At 44.7% G+C, this 20,950-nt stretch overlaps 1 protein-coding gene across 1 annotated transcript; it reads left to right on the top strand.

Annotated features, from left to right (window-relative positions):
* Window positions 1-1,040: 1,040 nt before the first annotated feature.
* On the top strand, window positions 1,041-19,410 carry NOCT (nocturnin). The gene is made up of 3 exons (XM_052654832.1): window positions 1,041-1,539; window positions 16,785-17,054; window positions 18,177-19,410. Exons 1-3 carry the CDS (start codon window positions 1,041-1,043, stop codon window positions 18,998-19,000), a joined length of 1,593 nt encoding a protein of 530 aa, XP_052510792.1. The 3' UTR covers window positions 19,001-19,410.
* Window positions 19,411-20,950: the final 1,540 nt, after the last annotated feature.

Here is a 20,950-nt window from a genome sequence, read left to right as displayed (position 1 = left end):
AAGAAAACATTTCTAGGTCATAAATCTTTCAGAGAGGAACCGAGTCTTGGGCATCTCTCCCACTCACCCCACTTCCTGTTCTGGTTAGTCATCATTTCCTGCCCAAGCTGAGACAGTTTCTTCCATTCATTCTTTTCCAGTACCAGATGCAAGTCTAGAATATCTTTCATATCAGCTAGTTTACTCTCTCTTGCCTTTTCACACGCCCGAGATACTTGACCTCCAATGACAGCACGGCCCTAAGACATATCCTTGCCCAGCTTACAAACAGCTCACCCCTTTCTACCATATTAAGTCTAATACAATCTCTGCCTTCCGCAGTGTAACCTATCCAAGCATCTGCCTTACTTCTTCACTTCCATCCTACGTAAGAGATGTTGCAGCAAAGATACCTAGGGCTTTTTGCTTTATTCCCTTTTTCGCCTGCATAAATCACCACCACTTTCTCCCAAATTCCACAAATGCAAATCCAAGTCGTGGCTCTTCTAATAAGCCTTCTAGAAAACCCAGGCGTGTTACGACCTCTATCGCCAAACTTACATAAATTTATGGCACTGATCTTAATCTACCTTGTACAGCTTTATGGTCTGATTTGCCACATTGGGCTTCCTTTGCCTGAGGATAATTCTTGAGGAAAGGGACGTTGTCTTACTCAGCGTCGCCCTCGCACACAGTAGGGGCTTTATCGTGCTTAATTTCGTTTTAACGCAACACATCCCGCCGAAAGGGTGGTGGTGGGGGGAAGACACCCTCTGCCGGATTCTCACTTACACGCGTACACGGATGCTGTCTTTTACTCGGACACACACGTGTCCCCGGGGCCATAGCCTGGAACGGTCTTGGGACTCTCAGCCTGTGGGCGTTTCCACTCTACCCAGCGGAAGGGGAGGCTCATTTCTTTAAAACTGCCTTGAGGGATATTTGTTACCTTGGACCTCCCACAGCCTCCACCCTATAAACAGCTGAAGATCCGCGTCCTCTCAAAGCAGGATCACTCCGGTTCTACGAATCCCTGCCAGGTCGCGCCGGGCGCAGGTCCCATGGACACCCCCTCCCTGGTTCGCTTGGTAGCGCCCGCTTTGTCAGCGCGCTGCGCTCGCCGGTTACCCTCCAGCTCCAGCCGGCCCGCGGCAGACAGCGCCTCCGCTTCACAGCAGCCGCAGCTTCGTTCGCGCCGTCTCGGGCTCGTCTGCCTGCGACCTTCCCCCGGGCCGCGGCTGGTAGAGAAGGAGCCCCGGAGCCTCTGCTCGGACGGCCCCAAGAGTCTGCTGGGCTCGCCCGCCTCGGCGGGGCCCGCAGGTCGGTGGGGCGCGCGAGGGGCCGCGGCGGTTTTGGCGGCGGCGCCCGGCATGTATCAGAGCCCGCGGCGGCTCTGCTCCGCCCTGCTGCAGAGGGACGCGCCCGGCCTGCGCCGCCCGCCCGGCCCGCCGCCACCGCCGCGCTGCCTCTCGCCCACGGCCGCCCCGCGGCTCCCGTCCCCCCGGCTCCTGGCGGCGGCTTCGGCGGCCCGCGAGGTCGCGAGGTCGTGCTCCCGAACAGGTGAGTGCACCGCCGTTCCGGGCGGAGAACGCGGCGGCCGCCACCTGGAGACGGCGGGGAATGAATGGGAAGCCGGGGGCTGCCGGGCGGTGGGGTGCGACCGGGAAGCGGTGCCTCTTCTCCCTGAGCCGCCGTCTCTGCTCTCCTTTGCCGCTCTGCCCTCGCCTTTTCTTGCCTGGGGCTTGCACCGCGTCCGGTAAGAGCTGCAACCCCGTGCTAGGTTCCCGTTTAATCCTTCCCGTTTGATGCCGCGGTTTCAGTATTTCTTCCTCTTGACCTACGTTATCTTTTCCCCTTCCGAGGCCGCAGATTATTTGTTTTACTTATTGCGCTAATGGTGGAACATTTTATGCAATATGTATATGAAGTTACGCTTACCTGATCCTGTGGCCTGCGTGGCTTAGGTGGTATGAGTTTTGAAAAACGTATGAGCACGCATTGACTCTTTGGACATCTACTTGAATTTTGGGGGAGCCTTCCACTCTTAATATTTGCATCATTATGCGTCCTGTATACCTGGGGTTAAGATCTTGTAAAGATGATGCCATCTCTTTGCCAAGAACCTGTTCTATAGGTCACGTGCTCTGGATTTTACTTGGGTTGCAGGGAAGGAAACGCCTGGCAGAATCTTACTTCCCTGACCAGGGATCGAACCTGCGCTCCTTGCATTGGAAGCGTGGAGTCTTAACCACTGGACCCGCAGGGAAGTTCCCTGGATTTTCCCTTTTTAGGCCACGGAAGTTTCTGCCTGAGGCCTCAGTACCGCGGCCACAATTTACATACAAATTAGTCATAGTGTAAAAATTAATAAAGCTTTTCTTTCAAAAGTGGGCAGTTTCATCACGCTAGCAGGTATATTTTAGTCGTACTCAAGTTTATTGCTGTTTCAGACGTATGGACATCTGAGATTGTAAACGACTACCTTTTGCTCCCAAAGTTTTGTGTTCTCTTTTACGCCGCCCTACCCGGGTTGCCGGATCTTAATTCCCCCACGGGGGATTAAACCCCCAGGGCAGAGAAAGAAAAGGCGGAGCCCTAAACACTGGACTGCCAGGGAATTCCCAAGTTTTGTATTAACTTCAGAACAGATAGAGCAGTAGAAAGAGTATGTTCAATGTGGCTTTCTTTACTGAAAATGATCACCCAAAGTGTGATTGAAGTCAAGATTTTAAACTCTATTCAGATGATTGGCCTCTATTCAGATTATTGGCGGATGTTTAGATTGAGACATTCTTTTTAAAATTAGGATTTTCTTTTTGTGAAGGGACCTTGCCGGCGGCCAGCGGTTAAGACTACGTTTCCACTGCAGGGGTCACAGATTCCACCCTTGGCCAGGGAACTAAGATCTCGCATGCCACCCAGCGTGACAAAAAATAAAAAATATTAGGATGTTAAACTGATTACTGGAGACTAAACTCTTTTGTCCTTTTTTTAAAAAAGGATGAACCTGACAGTCATTGAGATGTTCTTTGCAGTTCTGTAGGAATTTGGCATTTGTGAAATAACTTAGAATGGGAAAATTTCTAGAGGCATATTGTTGGGTTTGAGGTGGGAGAAGTAAAAGAAAATCAACTGGTGTCTTCTGTAGCACCATATCTCTTGTCTTAACCTCTTACCTTAAATTTCCTGCGGGTCCTGGGGCAGAGTTAGCCAGTAGGTTCATTTTGGGAATACACATAGTTTGTGTAATACAGATAAGAGCTGTGCTGTTAGCCAGAAGAAAGGTCAGGACACGTTGGATCTTAGGCCTTTGACATAGAAAGATGTTTAATGAAATTTCTGGAAGTCCCCTGAAATCCCCTAGTTTTAGAAAGAAATTGAAAGGATTTACGGCTGTTAAACTACTACAAGAGCTAGAGCAGTTTCGCATTTTGCTCAGTTTTGGCTTCAGCTGCTTGTTGGGAGAAACTCATGAATGCATTCATTTGCATATCCTTTGATCACTCACTCATTCATTCAAAAAGGCTTTCTGTTTCTGGTCTCACTCTATTGTTAGTCGTTCAGAGGTGTTCGATGCTTTGCGACCCCACAAACTGTAGCCCGCCAGGCTTCTCTTTCCGTGGGATTCTCCAGGCACCAATACTGGAGCGGATTGCTGTTCCCTTCCCCAGAGGATCTTCCTGACCCAGGAATCGAACCCTGGCCTCCTGCATTGCAGGCAGATTCTTTACCATTTGAGCTAGGTGCCACTTTATAGGAGGTAAAAGAATGTGAGACATGGTCTGCCTCTGAGTTTAGTGCCCAGTCAGATGGGTTTTGCTCAAAGATCTGAGTGTTTAAAGAAATAAAACAACTCTTATTATTCTCCTTCAGTTCAAGGTTTGCAAATGGCACAAGGGTGCTGGAGAGCATGAAGTCCCTTCCATCAGTGGTGATCATTTTGGCTTCAGAAAGTGGTTGGCATTTGAATTGGTCCTTGAAGTACAGTTAAGATTGAAAGAGATTAAAAACATTTTGCTTGGGGAAAGCCAGGAGCAAAGTGGAAGGTGTGAGGCATGGATGGTGGCAGGGTGAAAGAGGAGGTACTTTGCCAAATGTTTCCCAAGATTCATAGATCCTATTGTAGACTTAATAAAAAGAATTGTTATGGCTGGGTCCTGAATGCCACATTACTTAACAAAATGACAACATAAAAAGCAGATTATTGTTATTACAGGCCTCAAGGTTTAGACATCTGGCTAGAGAAAGTCTTCAAGAAACTGAAAGCTATAATTCACTCACTCCAGCATCTTTTGGGGTGCATGTGTGCTGAGTCGCTTCAGTTATGTCTCACTCTTTGGGACCCTATGGGTCATAAGCCCGCCAGACTCCTCTGTGCATGGGATTTCCCAGACAGGAATACTGGAGTGGGGTGCCATGTCCTTAGCCAGGGGATCTTCCCAACCCAAGGATAAAACCCAAGCCTCTTGATGTCTTGCATTGACAGGTAGATTCTTTACCACTAGCACCACCTGGGAAGCTCCAATCTTTGTAGGGGGGCAGGGGGCTGCTAAATCCCAAGTTGACCCTATTTGTTAATCAGTTCCTTCATAACTTAGGCCCTGTGGCAGTCAGATGTCACTGGAAAGGTGAGTGTAGCCCCTTTGCAGTCATCAGATGCTGGGTTATTCGAATTTAAAGGGGACCTTTTCTCACGGAAGGGTCACACGGCCTGTAGAGAAACAGCAGCTGTCAGTTACTCTGCTGGATGAAACATGGTCTGGTGTCACCTATGGGTTTATAGATGCCACCTCCTCAGATAATGAAGAGTTGGCTGAAATACTGTTCTCTACCACTGGAACACATTGCTTTTTTTTCTTGGTATGATTTTAAAAGCAAATACCAGCTCATCTGAGGAGGCGGTTTTATTTAGTATGTCCTTTAACAATGTGAGTAATCTGCTTATGAGAGAGAAGTGCAACAGCTTGTAATTATCAAGCTTCTATAGAAATATATTTTCTTTGTAGGAGAACAAGCTATTTGTTTTCCTATAGCATTCAACGGCAAGAGCTTAAATACAGTGAGTTACTGGGGGCTTTTGAATTAGAAACCATGATAGCAACTGATCCATAAGTTTTACTGAACACAGTACACTTAAAAGGCCAAATGTTTTATTGTCTCATGACTAATTGTATTGGAAATTAAGATCTGTGATCAGGATTCCTAGGACTCTGCTAACCACTTGAATGGTTATCCCATTTGAATGCAAGGATGATGTGCATGGGCGCTTAGTTCCATAGTAAACCCACTTGTACTTCAATGAAAATTTTGGGGTTTGTTATTTTTTAAAAAAATATTTGGCTGTGCGGTCCATGGGATCTTTGTTGAGACATGTGGAAACTGGTTCCTGGGGACCGGGATCTAACCCAGCCCCCTGCATTGGGAGCACAGTGTCCTAGCCAGGAAGTCCCTGGCTTTGCTGTTTCAGAGTGGGGAGAGCAGCCTTCCTACAGGAAGGAGTATGACCTCAAGCAAAAATCTTAGCTGTCTTGTCTCTATGTGATCTCAAAGCAGCACCTGAAACCTACCAGCTACACAGAACGCAGCATCAGTGTCGGGGATGTGGGCGGGAATGTCCAGGAGAAAGAGGGCTACGAAAAAAATCATACCTGTCAGATTTAAATGTCTTTATAAAATGCAGCCCCCCCTCTTTCCCACCCCGCCATGGGTGGGTTCCTCATCCAAGGTTGGTTGAATCTCCAGATGCAGATACCAAGGGTGTACATCATTATATAAAAGGAGCTTAGGCATGCAGATTTTGGACATCCAAGGAGAGTCCTGGAACCCATCCCTGAGGGATGACTTTTTTTTTTTTCTTTTTTCAGTAAAACGCTATCAAAAGAATTGCTGGGTCCCACTCAGATCATCTGAATTTTAGTTTCTGCAAGTGGGCCTTGAGCATCTGTTAGTTCTGATGTATAGCCTGGGCAGACAGCCAGTGAGACACTTGCTTTGCTAAATGCTTGGAAGCCTGCTAGAAGTTTCTTAACTAGCATCCCCAGAAGTTAGTCTCCAGTAGAGACGGCTCTTGGATTCTGAGGGATTGTGCAGAATGGTTTAAAAACTGCTTTTTCCCTTTGGAACTGCAGTAGTCTGAGAAGTCCAAAGTTACATGGAGCTGGGATCATGGAGCAGTAAAGAAAAGTTGCAGTAGGGTGTCCAGGAAGTGCCTCGTGCATCGTTTTCCTTTGCTTTTCCCAGCCTGTCCCCCACTCTGAGCGTCCAGTGCTGGGGCAGGTCCATCCAGTACAGGGTACAAGGATGTTATTTTGCATATCCTGCTGACACCCTGGACATGATGGTTTCCTGTTTCCTTTATGTTTTGCTTTCACTGGGGGGGTTGCTGAAGATGTTCATCTTTCAGATTTTCTAGGTCAAATAGATTTGCTGAGACGTGTTCTACAATTAATTTCTCTTTCCAGTGGTTCATTCTAAATTTTATTTGGAAAATTTTCAGGACAATTTTAAAATATAATTTTTAAAAAAATAACATCTGTTAATTTTGCCTCAGAACCTCAATCTCTTTGACAGTACCCATTATCCTCTAGAAGTTGAGGATTGTTTGTCCTTGGTGTTCAAAAGTTCTGTCAGGGTAAATGTCTCAGCATCAGATGAGCCCATTCAGTCTAAGGACATACCATTCTTTTTTTTTTTTTTTTCTGTGCTGGGCCTTCATTGCTGTGTGGCCTTTTCTCTAGTTATGGAGAGCAAGGGGTACTCTCTAGTCGCAATTCACGGGCTTCTCATTGTGGTGGCTTCTTGTTGCAAAACGGAGCAATGGTCCTCGGGTGCAAGTTCTTCGGGAGTTGCAGCTCCCAGGTTCTTGAGCATAGGCTCAATAGTTGAGCACAGGCTTAAGCTGCTCCCCAGCATGTGGGATCTTCCCAGATCAGGGACTGAGCCCGTTTCTCCTGCAGTGGTAGGCAGATTCTTTACCACTGATCCACCAAGGAAGCGCCAGGACATACCATTCTTTAGCCCAGGAAGATTTCTATTTCTTGAATTTTATCATTTTCATCACTATTTTATCACATTCCCTGTTGTCATATTATTAAACTCCTGCTAGACAGATTGTCCATATGGATCCCACCCTCTGTGGCTCCTCTTGCATTTTTAAAGAATTTATCTCTTTATATTTCATGAGTTTTTTTTGAACATGTCTATTTTGCAGTTGTTTACACTTTTTGGACATTTTCTAATTCTCTGCTCCTTTCTTCATAGAAGCCTAGTCTTATTTTGTGTCCTATATAGTTGTGTGAGCCTGTTCCTCCCCCAGACCTTTCCTCCTGGGAGAGCAGTTTGCATTCTCTGTAGTTGGGGAGATTTGGGGGTGGGAGGTGCAGGCAGGCTCCCTTCAATATTCTCCAATGCTTAGCTCACCCCTCCAGCCATGCCTTCAGAAATATCCCTGAGGTCCATGGTTAGCGCCTGGTCTGCTCTGCCTCCCTTCCCGTCCATCCAGGGCCCACATCTCTGAAGCCTGTTCTCCAGCTGGCAGAGGCCACCCTCTTCTGTCTGAGAGGGGAAGTGACAGAACTAGCAGCTGTCTCAAATAAAACACCATTGCTGAGAGAATGACCCTAACGATGGCCCCTTCACCTCTCCTGCACTCTGTCGTGGTGGACTTGGCTTTGGGTTTCTTCAGAGCTCCCTTGGGAAGAGCCATATATAATTTACCTTTGGTAGTTTGTACTGCATTGCCCTCCACTCTGGGTTCTCTGTTAATTCACATCTGTCTCTGTCTTCCTGGAATTCTGATTTTACCCATGTTCTTTCAGTCTTCAGAAAAATATGCATGTGTGTACTTTATTCCGGAAAGCTCTTAGGAAGGAGAACAATGTATTTTTGGCCTCATGTCAGATGACCTGTTTATTGTACATTATTTATCAATTCCCATCTTAAAAATGAGTCATTGGACTGGAGATGTAAAAACTGCTGCCAGTGTCACCACACATTTTAAAAAGATGATTCTTTTCCTACATGTGCTGTAATTGTTCAAGCAAGGTTATGGAAATCTGTATATGAAAATTAGTTTTTCCCTATTTTAAATGACTGAGTCTTTCGTTGATTTTTGTGAAGTATGTACAAATGGACTATACAACTCATAATCTAAAGCAGGAGTCTGCAAACTTTTCTGTAGAGAGCCAGCTAGTATATATTGGGCTTAATAGACTAAATATCTGTTAAAGCTATTCAGCTTGGCTGCTATAGTGTGGAAGTAGCTGCAGACAATACACGAATCTTATTTATGGATACTGAAGTTGGAGTTTTGGATGATTTTCACATGTCAGGAAATATTATTACAATTTATTTCTTTCAACCATTTAAAACTGTAAGCAGCCATAGGCATCTCATACAGGGCACTGGGAGATGTATGTGGACCTCTGACCCACAGGGAGGAATAGCAGCATACTTCTTAGCTCTGTATTTCATTCATAGCTGTGAACCCAGAGCACCTCTTGAGCTCCTGGGAGCGTTAAGGATGGACACCAGATAGTACCACAAACCCGAAGTCTTAGCTGGTGGAGAGCAGCTGTCACACCAGGTTCTTTGTTTCTGCCTTTTCAATTTTCAGTTTTCTAGCATTTTGCTTGGAAGAGTCTGACTTGTGCAAATGCTTGGCCAGCCCACTCATAATCAACCACCAGTTTTAATACGCTAAGCTAAGTATTCATTGTGGAGGGATTTCTCTTTGCCTAGCCATATTTTCAAGATGAATCTGGCATGACTGAAGGGACAGCTATGCTTTGTCCAGAACGCACTTGGGTATTCTTGTGTCTGACTGCTGCATAGCAAAGAAAGGTCACTGGGATTGTCACTGTGTCTAGGAGCTTGTATTTATAGACCCGCTAGGTTGGGAGACATGACCTTCACTTGATATCTCTAGTAATGCCATGTGCCAGTAAAGCGGGTCATTGCACCGCTTTGTACACCTTGTGCTGTGCCAGTGTGCACGCCCTGATGGCGGTGACTTGCGCAGAGGGACGAGGTGAAATTGGACCTTTGTTAACTGCCATGCGTGCCCCTGGCACAGCTCCATCTGGTCATCCTGACTCTGGGTCAGCACCAGCAGAGACAGTTGATGAGCAGTGGTCCAAGGTGCAGGCAGCCCTCCCAGGGCCAGGTCCTTTGCCAACTGTGCAGTCAGTCTCTGCGTCTATAAAATGGATAATACAATACCTACTTTGCTGGATTGTTGGAAAGGTAAGTGCGGTACATGCTTGGCTCTCAAATGTTAATAGCTGCTCTTGAATTGATGCTTTTGAACTGTGGTGTTGGAGAAGACTCTTGAGAGTCCTTGGACTGCAAGGAAATCCAACCAGTCCATTCTGAAGGAGATCAGCCCTGGGATTTCCTTGGAAGCAATGATGCTAAAGCTGAAACTCCAGTACTTTAGCCACCTCATGTGAAGAGTTGACTCATTGGAAAAGACTTTGATGCTGGGAGGGACTGGGGGCAGGAGGAGAAGGGGACGACAGAGGATGAGATGGCTGGATGGCATCACTGACTTGATGGACGTGAGTCTGAGTGAACTCTGGGAGTTGGTGATGAACAGGGAGGCCTGGAGTGCTGTGATTCATGGGGTCGGAAAGAGTCGGACACGACTGAGCGACTGAACTGAACTGAATCCCAGAAAGAAAAATAACAAAATAGCTGCCATTTAGAATGTACTAGGTATAGCTGGTTTAACTTTCTTGTCCTTCATAGTAACACATTGAAGGAGGTCATGGTGATCCCCAGATGAAGAAACAGAGCCACAGAAATAACTTGTTCAGGATCTGATTAGTGAAAAGAGAAGCCATGATTTCTGGAAACCAGTCGACCTACCGTGAGTCCGTAAACAAGGCAGGTATAGTCCCTATCTTCATGGAGCTAATGAGAGAAGAACAGTGGCTGTGATTTAAATACTAAGGGTGACTTAAGGCTCTTACTTGTGGCTCAGAGGTAAAGCATCTGCCTGCAATGCGGGAGACCCAACTTTGATCCTTGGGGTCGGGAAGATCCCCTGGAGAAGGAAATGGCAACCCACTCCAGTATTCTTGCCTGGAAAATCCCATGGATGGAGGAGCCTGGTAGGCTACAGCCCACGGGGTTGGACATGACTGAGCGACTTCACTTTTACTTCTCAAGTACGAGAAGGCCATGTGTAAGAAAGGGAGCCACTGGAACTTGATCCATGAAGCTGTGAGCCATGGGGACTGTGAATCTTTATTGATTTATTCATTAAGTATTAAATAAACATATTGCATACCCAACATCCAAGCTGTTTGAGGTCGATGGTTGTCTTGTGAATATTTTGAAGGTGACCACATTTATTCAGGAGTCTTCAGGGGACCAGTGAAAATTAGCTGCTGAATTAAGTTTTCAAACCTTTCTGAGGTGATTCAGCACAATGGCCAGTGGGTGGCAGCACAGGCTTGCTGTTCCAACGATGCCGTCCTGTGACGTCTGTCCTTTAGGGTTTGGTGTGCTTTTCTCTTGGAGGTTTCCTTAGGCCCAAGGTTGGTCAACTCCAGCAGCTTCTCAGGTGTTTACCCAGATAATCCTGGCTTTTGTTGAGTTTTTACTTTTTAACCAGCATTTTTTTTTCCCAAATAAAAAGACTGGTTGAAAGAGTGGCACCATTTGACATTTTTGGAAATCTCTTCATTTGAAAGTCTGGCTTAATACATGACAGCTGTCTATATCCTCCTAGGTGCTTCTCCATTCAGTCTGTTGTGATATTTTGGTTAAAAGATATGAATCCAGTCTCTCACTGGTTATATAATTGGAGAGAATTATTTTAATAGCCTTTTACGATGATTGTGGGTAGTCTTTTGTGGTAGCTTATATTAATAGTTATTTGCAACATCAAATTGATACCATATCAGTGAACATCTTTTTGGTTATTTGGGAAGTTGGTTAACTAGGTTGTGTGGCTTTTCCAGATGTTATACAATATAGAAATAACCTTAGTAACTATCACCACCAATCTTGTCAGAGAAGTTTTTAAGTATTGGGGACTTGTCAGGCTCCTGATGGCAGATGTGTTTTCCAAAATTTTCTCTGGGAAATTTTTCTCATGGGCAAAAATACTGTCAGTTGTTTTCCTTAAAGTGACAGGCTCACTTCTTACATTTTAGTGGATAAATGTCTGCCTTGTGTCCATATGTGATTGACTATTTTAAGTTTGTTGGTTCTTTGAGGTGAAGACAGGGGAGAGTTCATTTTGCAGTCCAGACACTCACCTGAGTGCTGTTGCTTAAGGCAGCGTATTTTGTGTGCAGCACAAGTGTTTATGTGGACTTTCCTTTTTGTCAAGTATTAAAGAAACGTCATCAGGGCTCCAAATTTAACAGAAGTACTTATTGCCGCCTCACTTAAGGACATTGAGGGTAAAGCAGGCAATTTAAAAAATGAATAATGGTGAAGAGCACAGTGGCCCCTACTGGAGCCTGGGGCCACTGCCTGGGTTAAAGCTGACAAAGCAGCGGTTTCATAACAGTTGAAAACGAAGACAGAAAGGATGCCTCAGTGTTAATATGGAAACCCCTTGGCCCCGCATTTCTCCAAAGGTGTCTCAGACATCCCTAGTGGCTCTTTGTCTATGTATCTATGTATACTATAAGGGACGTGAAATCTGGATGGTATGTCTGACTCCACCTCAGTACCACATGATTCCTTCTAAACCTTTCCTCATTATCTGCAGCTTTCCTCTCTCACAGAAATCAGACTCCCACCATCCATTTGTAAAGCATTTTTGGAATTGCTGACACCCACCCACCCCCACCCCCACCCCCCCAGAGAAACAATTTTGCTAACTTGAGTGCACTTCCTTTAGCAGTTAAAAGCTGTTTTCCAAGGTGACATCATTCCTTTTTTCCTGAAGCCCCTTCTGTGAATTTGTCATATATTTGTAGTAGATTTATTTGTCAGAGTCTGCATTTCCTATTGATCCCTCCACCTCCCTCTTGATCTTTTGAATTTTGCACATTAAAGTTTACTCTTTGTGAGGGATAGTTAAGTCAGTGGATTTTGACAAACACAGTCATGTATGCGTCACCCTAGGGCTGTACAGAGTGGTTCCACTGCCCTAGAGTTACCTTGTCACCCACCGCTCCCTCCCTCAGTCTCTGAAAACCATTCCGTATAATTTGCCTTTTCTAGAATGCCCTGTGAGCGGGATCGTGCAGTATGTACTTTTTAGGATCTGGCTTCTTTCACTTACAAAATGCCTGTGACTTGTTCCCCTCTCTTGTTATGTACTATTCCGTGTGGTTGTATGCGGTTGCACATTGAGGGACATCTTTGACTGCTTCCAGTTTGGGCATTTATTAATACAATTGGGTATATACATTTGCATACATACTTTTGAATGAACTTAGGTTTAAGTTCACTTAGGTAAATCCCTAGGGGCATGAGTTCTGTATTTATTTTAGACACTGCCAGACTGTCTTCCAGTGAGGCTGTACATGGGAAGCAGTAGGTGGGAGTTTATGAAGGGATGGGTATTGTTTACATATTGGATAGGCTCACCAGCGAAAGCCATTATTTTATTTTTTTATTTGGCTGCTCTGGGTCTTAGTTGTAGCATGTGGGATCTAGCTCCCTGACCAGGGATCGAACCTGGGCCCCCTGCACTGGGAGCTCAGAGTCTTAGCCACTGGACCACCGGGGAAGTCCCCAAATAATTCTTAATTGAACATGCTTGCTTCTTTCTGGTCCCTGCTCTGTCCCACCCCTACCCCCACCCCAAGCTTTTCTTTTTTTTGGTTGTACTAAATCCTCATTTGAGTACAGTTTGTGTGGATCACAATAAACTGGAAAATTCTGAAAGAGATGGGAATACCAGACCACCTGACCTGCCTCTTGAGAAACCTGTATGCAAGTCAGGAAGCAACAGTAAGAACTGGACATGGAACAACAGACTGGTTCCAAATAGGAAAAGGAGTACGTCAAGGCTGTATATTGTCACCCTGCTTATTTAACTTCTATGCAGAGGACATCATGAGAAACACTGGGATGGAAGAAGCACAAGCTGGAATCCTCGTTGCCAGGAGGAATATCAATAACCTCAGATATGCAGATGACACCACCCTTATGGCAGAAAGTGAAGAGGAACTAAAAAGCCTCTTGATGAAAGTGAAAGAGGAGAGTGAAAAAGTTGGCTTAAAGTTCAACATTCAGAAAACTAAGATCATGGCATCTGGTCCCATCACTTCATGGGAAATAGATGGGGAAACAGTGTCATAGTTTATTTTGGGGGGCTCCAAAATCACTGTAGATGGTGACTGCAGCCATGAAGTTAAGAGATGCTTGCTCCTTGGAAGGAAAGTTATGACCAACCTAGGTAGCATATTCATAAGTAGAGACATGACTTTGCTGACTAGAGGTCCGTCTAGTCAAGGCTGTGGTTTTTCCAGCGGTCATGTATGGATGTGAGAGTTGGACTGTGAAGAAAGCTGAGCGCCGAAGAATTGATGCTTTTGAACTGTGGTGTTGGAGAAAATTCTTGAGTCCCTTGGACTGCAAGGAGATCCAACCAGTCCATTCTGAAGGACTGGTGGTAAAGCTGAAACTCCAGTACTTTTGCCACCTCATGCGAAGAGCTGACTGATTGGAAAAGACTCTGATGCTGGGAGGGATTGGGGGCAGGAGGAGAAGGGGATGACAGAGGATGAGATGGCTGAATGGCATCACTAAATCGATGGACGTGAGTCTGAGTGAACTCTGGGAGTTGGTGATGGACAGGGAGGCCTGGAGTGCTGCGATTCATGGGGTCGCAAAGAGTCAGACATGACTGAGTGACTGACTGAGCTGAACTGAAATCTTCATTGGCTCACTCTTGGATCACATAGCCAGTGGATATTGTACTATCTTAATCTCATTTAGACTTGCTTTGCTCTGTTTTATACAGCATCACCAGTTCGTATATCAGTATCTCTGGTCATTTGGGTCTAAAGCTTGTTCACTACTTCCAGGGGTGGTTAATACTTTCCTGAGAAGGGCCCAGTAGTAAACATTTTGGCTTTGAGTGCCAGAAATTATCCTGTCACGTATTGTGTGCTTGTGAGCATGTATGTAACATCTGAAGATCAAGGACTGCACACAGTCTGGCTGCGGTTGGCCATCCCATGCTGTATTTTCTGGAAGAAGTGCTCCTAGAGTCAGTATTTCAGTTTTGCTAGATGTAAAATTCTTGGCTCACATACCATGAGTCATATATATATATAAAGCCTGACATGTTTCAAATATATAACGTCATTTTCTTCTGGTCTAAAAAACATCACAGTTGAAGTCTGACACTCTGGCTTCTAAGTTACTTGCTGTTTCTGGCCTAGAGTCCAAGGGATTTTTTTCTGTTTCTTTACAGTCCAGTTGGTGTTGGTCCTTCTGGGTTGATAGTCTCAGGTATGTGTGTTTGTGTCTGTGATACATGTTTTTTTAACCTCATAATTTTTCTTCCAAACCATTGACCTTTTTTTCAGCTTTATTGAGGTATAATTAGCAAACATTGTGTGTATTTGAGGTGTACTGAGTTTAATATTTGTACACATCTTGAAATAATTACCTCAATCAAGCTAATTAACATGTCACTCACATAGTGTGTGTTTCTGGGGGGTGGTGGAGGGGGCAGTGAGATCACTTAAGATCTAAGATCACTTAGAGGATTTCAAGTATGAGATACAGTATCCTTAACTAAAGTTGCCTTGCTGTACATTAAACCTCCAGAAAACCTAATTCATCCTGCATGATCGAAACTTTGTACTCTGAAGAGTTTTCTTGATTTATAGTTTTTAGTATCAATATGTGTTTCATTTCCATGCATTGGTTTTCCTGCTACAAGAACCTTTTTATCCATATGTTGCATCTTTGCTTTAAATAAGTACATAGTATTTGCCACTATCTCTCAAGCTTTATCTCCTCATTTCTTTCTGTTTTACTAATTCTTCACATTGCCTCATTTGTAAGTTTTCTAATTTAGATTACTTTGTCATTTTCTTAATTATCCTATATTATAATAGGATATAATTTTGATTGGCTTTCTGGGCATGTCTTCCAGCACTTTCATTGTGTTAACACATTATACTGTTCCTTGTTCACTTTATATTGAAAGTTTTTAGGAGGAAGTGTGGTTTAGGATAACTCCTTAAATCTTCAACTCCTGTTGGACACAAGTAACCTTTTTCACATTCATTTTCGCATGGTACTTGCTCTTTTGTCACAGCAACCACCCTGAAACTCAGCTTGGCGAAGGTGATGTCATCAGAAGGACGCAGACCAGTCCTGTTAAAACTGAACAGCTTCAAGCTGCTCATTTGCCTGGAGCCTGACAGGTGTCAGATATTGGAGCTCTTGTGAGTTTGCCATGATGCCCTGACAGACTGGTCTACTCTTAGGCTATTGCTGATGCTAGAAACCATGCTTGAGAAAACAGTAGAATTTTTTACCACTTTTTGCTGAACAAGAAGTACAGAAGAAAGATTTTCAAAGTTGTACTGCCAGCTAAGAAGAAAATTTCTTTGGACCCATGTACTCAGATAGGCAAGCAAATTGATTAAAAAAGAATATATTCAAGTCAGACATCCAGGAAACAAGTGTGTGCGCGTGTTCATGCATGTGCCTTTGTGAGAACAGGCTTGCAGGCAGTTGCACGTACACAGAAATGTGTGTTGGGAAAACTGGTGTTTCTTTGCCTCACTTTCTCATTGGGGAGCTACTTTTATAGTCATTGAAAAGGAATGATAGAGCATGCTTGCATCTTGATCTTGATGTTTAAGGGTAGGTCTTACGGGTGAGCACTTGAATTTGCCTTTGTGACCTGCTATGTAAGGTGAATTCAGTTGCTTGCTAGTATCAGGTGCAATCAGCTTGCCAAATATGTGTTTTAAAAAAACTTGTGTCCTTCAAGAGAAGGCAAGGACTTGGATGAGGTCAGGAAATCCAGGTTCCTCCAAACCAGGAATCTTAGCCATGATCCAAGCAGAATCTGGCCTAACTTACACTGTGATGAAGAGAAAACAAGGCTGACCTTTAAAAGAGCAATCACCTGCCTCCTAGTGAGGTGACAGATACCTCTCTCTTCCTGTTAACTTGTTGAAGATTGTGCTCTGTTGTCCTTAGTTACTATCCAGTTAGATAAGAATCAGAAGCCCCAGGAAATGGACCTAGACAATGCTTCCTGCACCACCATACCCCACCCTCCCCACCCCCATCTCTCCCCCCACCACCGCCAGCCTCTTTTCTGATTTTTAAAAAATCTGGCAATTAAGATTAGATTGCAGACTACACTGCTCAGTGATGTTTTCAGAATCCTATAGAAAGCCAGAGCCCTATCAGAAATGAATTTAATCCAGCTGATTCTTCCCATAACAGGGATCTGAGTAGATGACACACTAAGAGTCTGCTCTAATGCCATCTCGGAGTAACCAGGCTTTCTGACATTTGGCTCTTCAAAAATGGTCTTGAAGTTCTCATTTAAAATACATAGAAAAAGGAATATGGATTTTGCTTAGCCATGCTTTTGTAAGACTGTGTCTACAAATTATAAAGACAAGTCTCAGGTTAGCATAACCCATAAAGATCAAGGTATTTCAACTGTAGTATTTCAAGTAGTTGTCCTCCTAGAAAGCTAGAACCTGGGAGCTCCTGTAATCCACCCCATAGACCATGAACGTGGCAACATCGGCCCCAGCTTCTGTGGACACTAACTGCTTTATCTTGTGGTCTCTCTGAGTGAGAAAGGCAGGAGAAGGCAAAGTGTAACCGTGTCTCCTTCCCCGCAGTGTATCCCATGGGAAACGGCACGAGCAGGCTCTACAGTGCTCTCGCCAAGACACTCAACAGCAGCGCGGCGTCCCAGCACCCGGAGTACCTGGTGGCCCCTGACCCAGAGCACCTGGAGCCCATCGACCCCAAAGAGCTTCTGGAGGAATGCAGGGCTGTCCTGCACACCCGGCCCCCGCGGTTCCAGAGGGACTTTGTGGCTCTGCCGGCCGATTGCCCCAGTAGCCACCCTCCCATTAGGGTCATGCAGTGGAACATCCTTGCCCAAGGTAGGCCTGCTGCATCTGCCCAAACCGCCACCGCCTCTCTGCTTCTGCGCATGCCCGGTGCACCTGCGCATGGCCGATGCACCTCTGCGTGTGCGGGGGCGAGGTGTCAGGCGAGGGGTGGGGCGGCTAGAGCTCCCGAGGAGCTGTCCCAATGGGAGGTGGGGAAAGGGAGTCATCTGGTTTTCACTGATAAATCCAGCGACTAAGGGGTATTTCTTACTTCCGTGTTGGTAGACTTTGCATGTTCAGTGACGGCTTCTGTCTCCCAGCACATCCAGATTTCAAGGCCCCCGTCTCATTAGCCTGAAACTTTCTGCTGTCTCCTGCTTTCAGTCCACAGCACTAAGATAGCATTTGCCAAGGAGAAACTGAGTCTACTGAGTGGGCGATGTAGAATCTTCTGCAGGAAATGCGGAGGGTGGGGGTTGGTCTGGATACTCTGGCCAGATTCTTATCCAAACGCACCTTTATTATAATTTGAGGCCAGAGATGTTGCCTCTGTTCTCTGTGCTTTGAGACACTTGTTATGGTGGAAAGGACTCCTTTTCCTGGGTCTGCTGGATTTAAAAACAGGTGTGTCAGTCAACTTTGTGCAGTGCTGCTGATCATGGAGCTCTTGAAATTTTAAGAAGAAAGCAGGGTCACCATTTTTCCTTCCTTTTCTGGAATAGAAGGGCATACTCCCTGACTTTCCATAATTTGATTCATTTTTTTCTTTTCCCAGATATAAGTAAAAGCTGCTCACTTAAAATAGGTGTCATTTATGATTTGTATAAAGGCCTAGTACTGGGTTAAATGTATTTAGTTCATCTGACATACCTTAGATCTCTTAGACTACAAAGAACATTGTTTAAAGCTAAAACTTAATGTTTTATGTCCTGGAATATGTGGCTTTATTATGTCTTCTGTCCTGGAATAGAGACAGATAGTTTTAATATGAAAGTCAGTTCCTTGCTTCATGTGGATGGTAAGAGGTAATTAGTTTGGAGGTCGGTGCAGTAAGAGAATCCCCCCAGAGCACCTGAAGCAGAGAAAGTACTCTGAAGGTCTTGGGTGAGGTCACACCTAAGGAGACCCCCAGGTATTTAGCAGCTGACAACGGACCGGCTTTTTTTATTTCAGCGCTTGGAGAAGGCAAAGACAACTTTGTCCAGTGCCCTATCGAAGCCCTCAAGTGGGAAGAAAGGAAGTGTCTGATCCTGGAAGAGATCCTCGCCTACCAGCCTGATATCCTGTGCCTCCAAGAGGTGGACCACTACTTCGACACCTTCCAGCCCCTCCTCAGTAGACTGGGCTATCAGGGCACCTTCTTCCCCAAGCCCTGGTCGCCCTGTCTGGATGTGGAGCACAACAATGGACCCGACGGCTGTGCCTTGTTCTTCCTCCAAAACCGATTCAAGCTGGTCAACAGTGCCAACATCCGGCTGACGGCCATGACGCTGAAGACCAACCAGGTGGCCATTGCCCAGACCCTGGAGTGCAAGGAGTCCAGCCGCCAGTTCTGCATCGCCGTCACCCACCTGAAGGCACGCACCGGCTGGGAGCGATTTCGATCAGCTCAAGGCTGTGACCTCCTCCAAAACCTGCAGGCCATCACCCAAGGGGCCAAGATTCCCCTGATTGTTTGTGGAGACTTCAACGCAGAGCCCACAGAGGAGGTCTACAAGCACTTTGCTTCCTCCAGCCTCAATCTGAACAGCGCCTACAAGCTGCTGAGCGCTGACGGGCAGTCGGAACCTCCGTACACGACCTGGAAGATCCGGACCTCAGGCGAGTGCCGGCACACGCTCGATTATATCTGGTACTCCAGGCAGGCGCTCAGCGTGCGGTCAGCCCTGGACCTGCTCACCGAGGAGCAGATTGGACCCAACCGGCTACCGTCCTTCAATTACCCTTCAGACCACCTGTCCCTAGTGTGTGACTTCAGCTTTAACGAGGAACCTTGATGGACATTTACAAATCCTTGTCTGTGTCTTTTTAATCGCAGGAGTCTTAACCAGGGATGTTTCAGGAAACTGAAATAGAATAAGCTGACTGAGGAAGGGTTCCCAGTTTCTTCCACTTGTTTCCAGCATGCCCTTGGGAAGGAACCCCGTTAGCTCACATTAAAACCTACAGTGAAAAAGGTTTTTGCACTCCAGTATTGCTTTGCATTGTTTTCTTTCCCTTAGGATTAATTATATGTTGATCATTTAAGGGCATTATATTAGGCTTGTTTTGAAGATTTTTCTGTTAGAGTATACTATATTAAAATAGTAGACTTGCTTGAGTCTCCTATGATTAACAAGTATGCAGGAACAGTGTCTCTAGACAACATTTCAAGTTATTTATTTGTGTTTTTTAATATCAAGTTATGCATGGCAATATTTATTTTTTTATATCTTCATGTAAAATTAAGTAAATTATAACATGAACATGTTAAAACCATGCAAAACATAAGTTATAGAGTAATTTATAGTAATTTTCTTAAAGCTTTAAAGATGTTTTTATTGGAATCTAATAAAATAATAGTGTACAAAGGAACTGCTTAGCCTTGAGGGGTTTTTGTTATTTAAGTGGAAATACCAGTTCTCGATGGATGATCTATTCTTCATAAATCTTTGCTATGCCTCTGTGTTCTCCATTATTGTGTTTCTTGAAGAGATTCCATGGCTAGTCTTCATCAGTCACTGTTACACATTTCCAGTATTCCCTTGGAGTGCTCTTGGTATTCATTTGCAGTCACTCTGCAAATTGTATTGAATGTGCTTTGCACAGTAGATATATTTAGGAGCTGTTATGTGGTAGTGGCTAAAGATGGTAAGACCTTCTTCAGAGATGGGAAACTATTCCTGGTCTGTTCATGAGGCTGTGGTTGAGATAAGACAGCCAGGTAACTGGTTTTAAAAGATCTAGAAAGCAGAATAAAGTTAACCTGGAATTCTCTCTCTGCTCAGAAATAAAGTGGTAAAGATAAAAGGTGAAACTCCTTCCTAATGAAATCCCAGAAAACAGCCCCACTGTTTAATATATTTTAACCCATGAGTTGTAAATATTTAAGATTAATATAGTCTTTTAAAGCTAGTGTTTTAATATCTTGTTTTTTTAATGCATAGAGAATCTGAGAATAAATTTGGTCTTTTAATAAAAACTGTTAATGTGGTGCCCACACAATCCCAGACAGTCAGAGTGGAAAAAGGTGGCTGTGTAGTTCAAGGCAGCATCTGATGCTGTTTGTGAGGTATCACTTGGTGACAAGGTTGGAGTCCCCAAAAATAGTTCCTCCAGGTATTCTGCAATGGAAGTGCTTTTGAAACAAATAAGCGTTTCAGTGTATATTGTACATACAAAATATCTGGAAGGAATGGCAAGGAGGAAGAACATACGTACCAGCTGTCATTTGGTTCAGATCTTAGCAGTGACTGAATTTGCACATTGAGAAGCAGAATACTGATTTGGACAGGCATTAAATATGGTTTACCTACCCTAAAGCACACCAGTTTGAAATCATCATATCCATTTCAAATGTTAACAGGCTATGGGAGAAGGGTGGAGGGCAGGTGGGAATGCCTCTGAGCAAAAGGGCTCCTAGAAATATTACAAGTCATCCTTCAGCATTGCCATGGTGGTAGGCTAAACACATATTTCTGTATGCCTTTGTCTGTATTTGTCATTTAAAATGTAGTCATGTGAGCATTTTATGTAACTTTTTTTAGTAGTTTATAAATCTTGCTAGGTGGCACTTTTTTACTTCTCGACCCTTTTGTAGACAGCTCTGCCTTGTAGACCATCAGTTACCTGAAGGCATAATGGCAAATAACAAATCTCTATTCTGGATTTCTAAAGTATCAATATGTTCCATTACTGAGTTTCTTATTCCATGCCTATGTCCCTTTTGAGCACAGCTTTTCCTTTTA

Source organism: Budorcas taxicolor, chromosome 17, assembly GCF_023091745.1.
Source record: "Budorcas taxicolor isolate Tak-1 chromosome 17, Takin1.1, whole genome shotgun sequence".
Lineage (NCBI taxonomy): Eukaryota > Metazoa > Chordata > Mammalia > Artiodactyla > Bovidae > Budorcas > Budorcas taxicolor.
This window is presented reverse-complemented; position numbering and strand designations above follow the sequence as displayed.

Coding starts and splice junctions, on each gene's coding strand:
- NOCT (XM_052654832.1), top strand. CDS start 1,041: ATGGACACCCCCTCCCTGGTTCGCTTGGTAGCGCCCGCTTTGTCAGCG. Junction 1,540..16,784: donor GAGGTCGTGCTCCCGAACAG/GTGAGTGCACCG, acceptor CCTTCCCCGCAG/TGTATCCCATGGGAAACGGC. Junction 17,055..18,176: donor GTGGAACATCCTTGCCCAAG/GTAGGCCTGCTG, acceptor TTTTTATTTCAG/CGCTTGGAGAAGGCAAAGAC.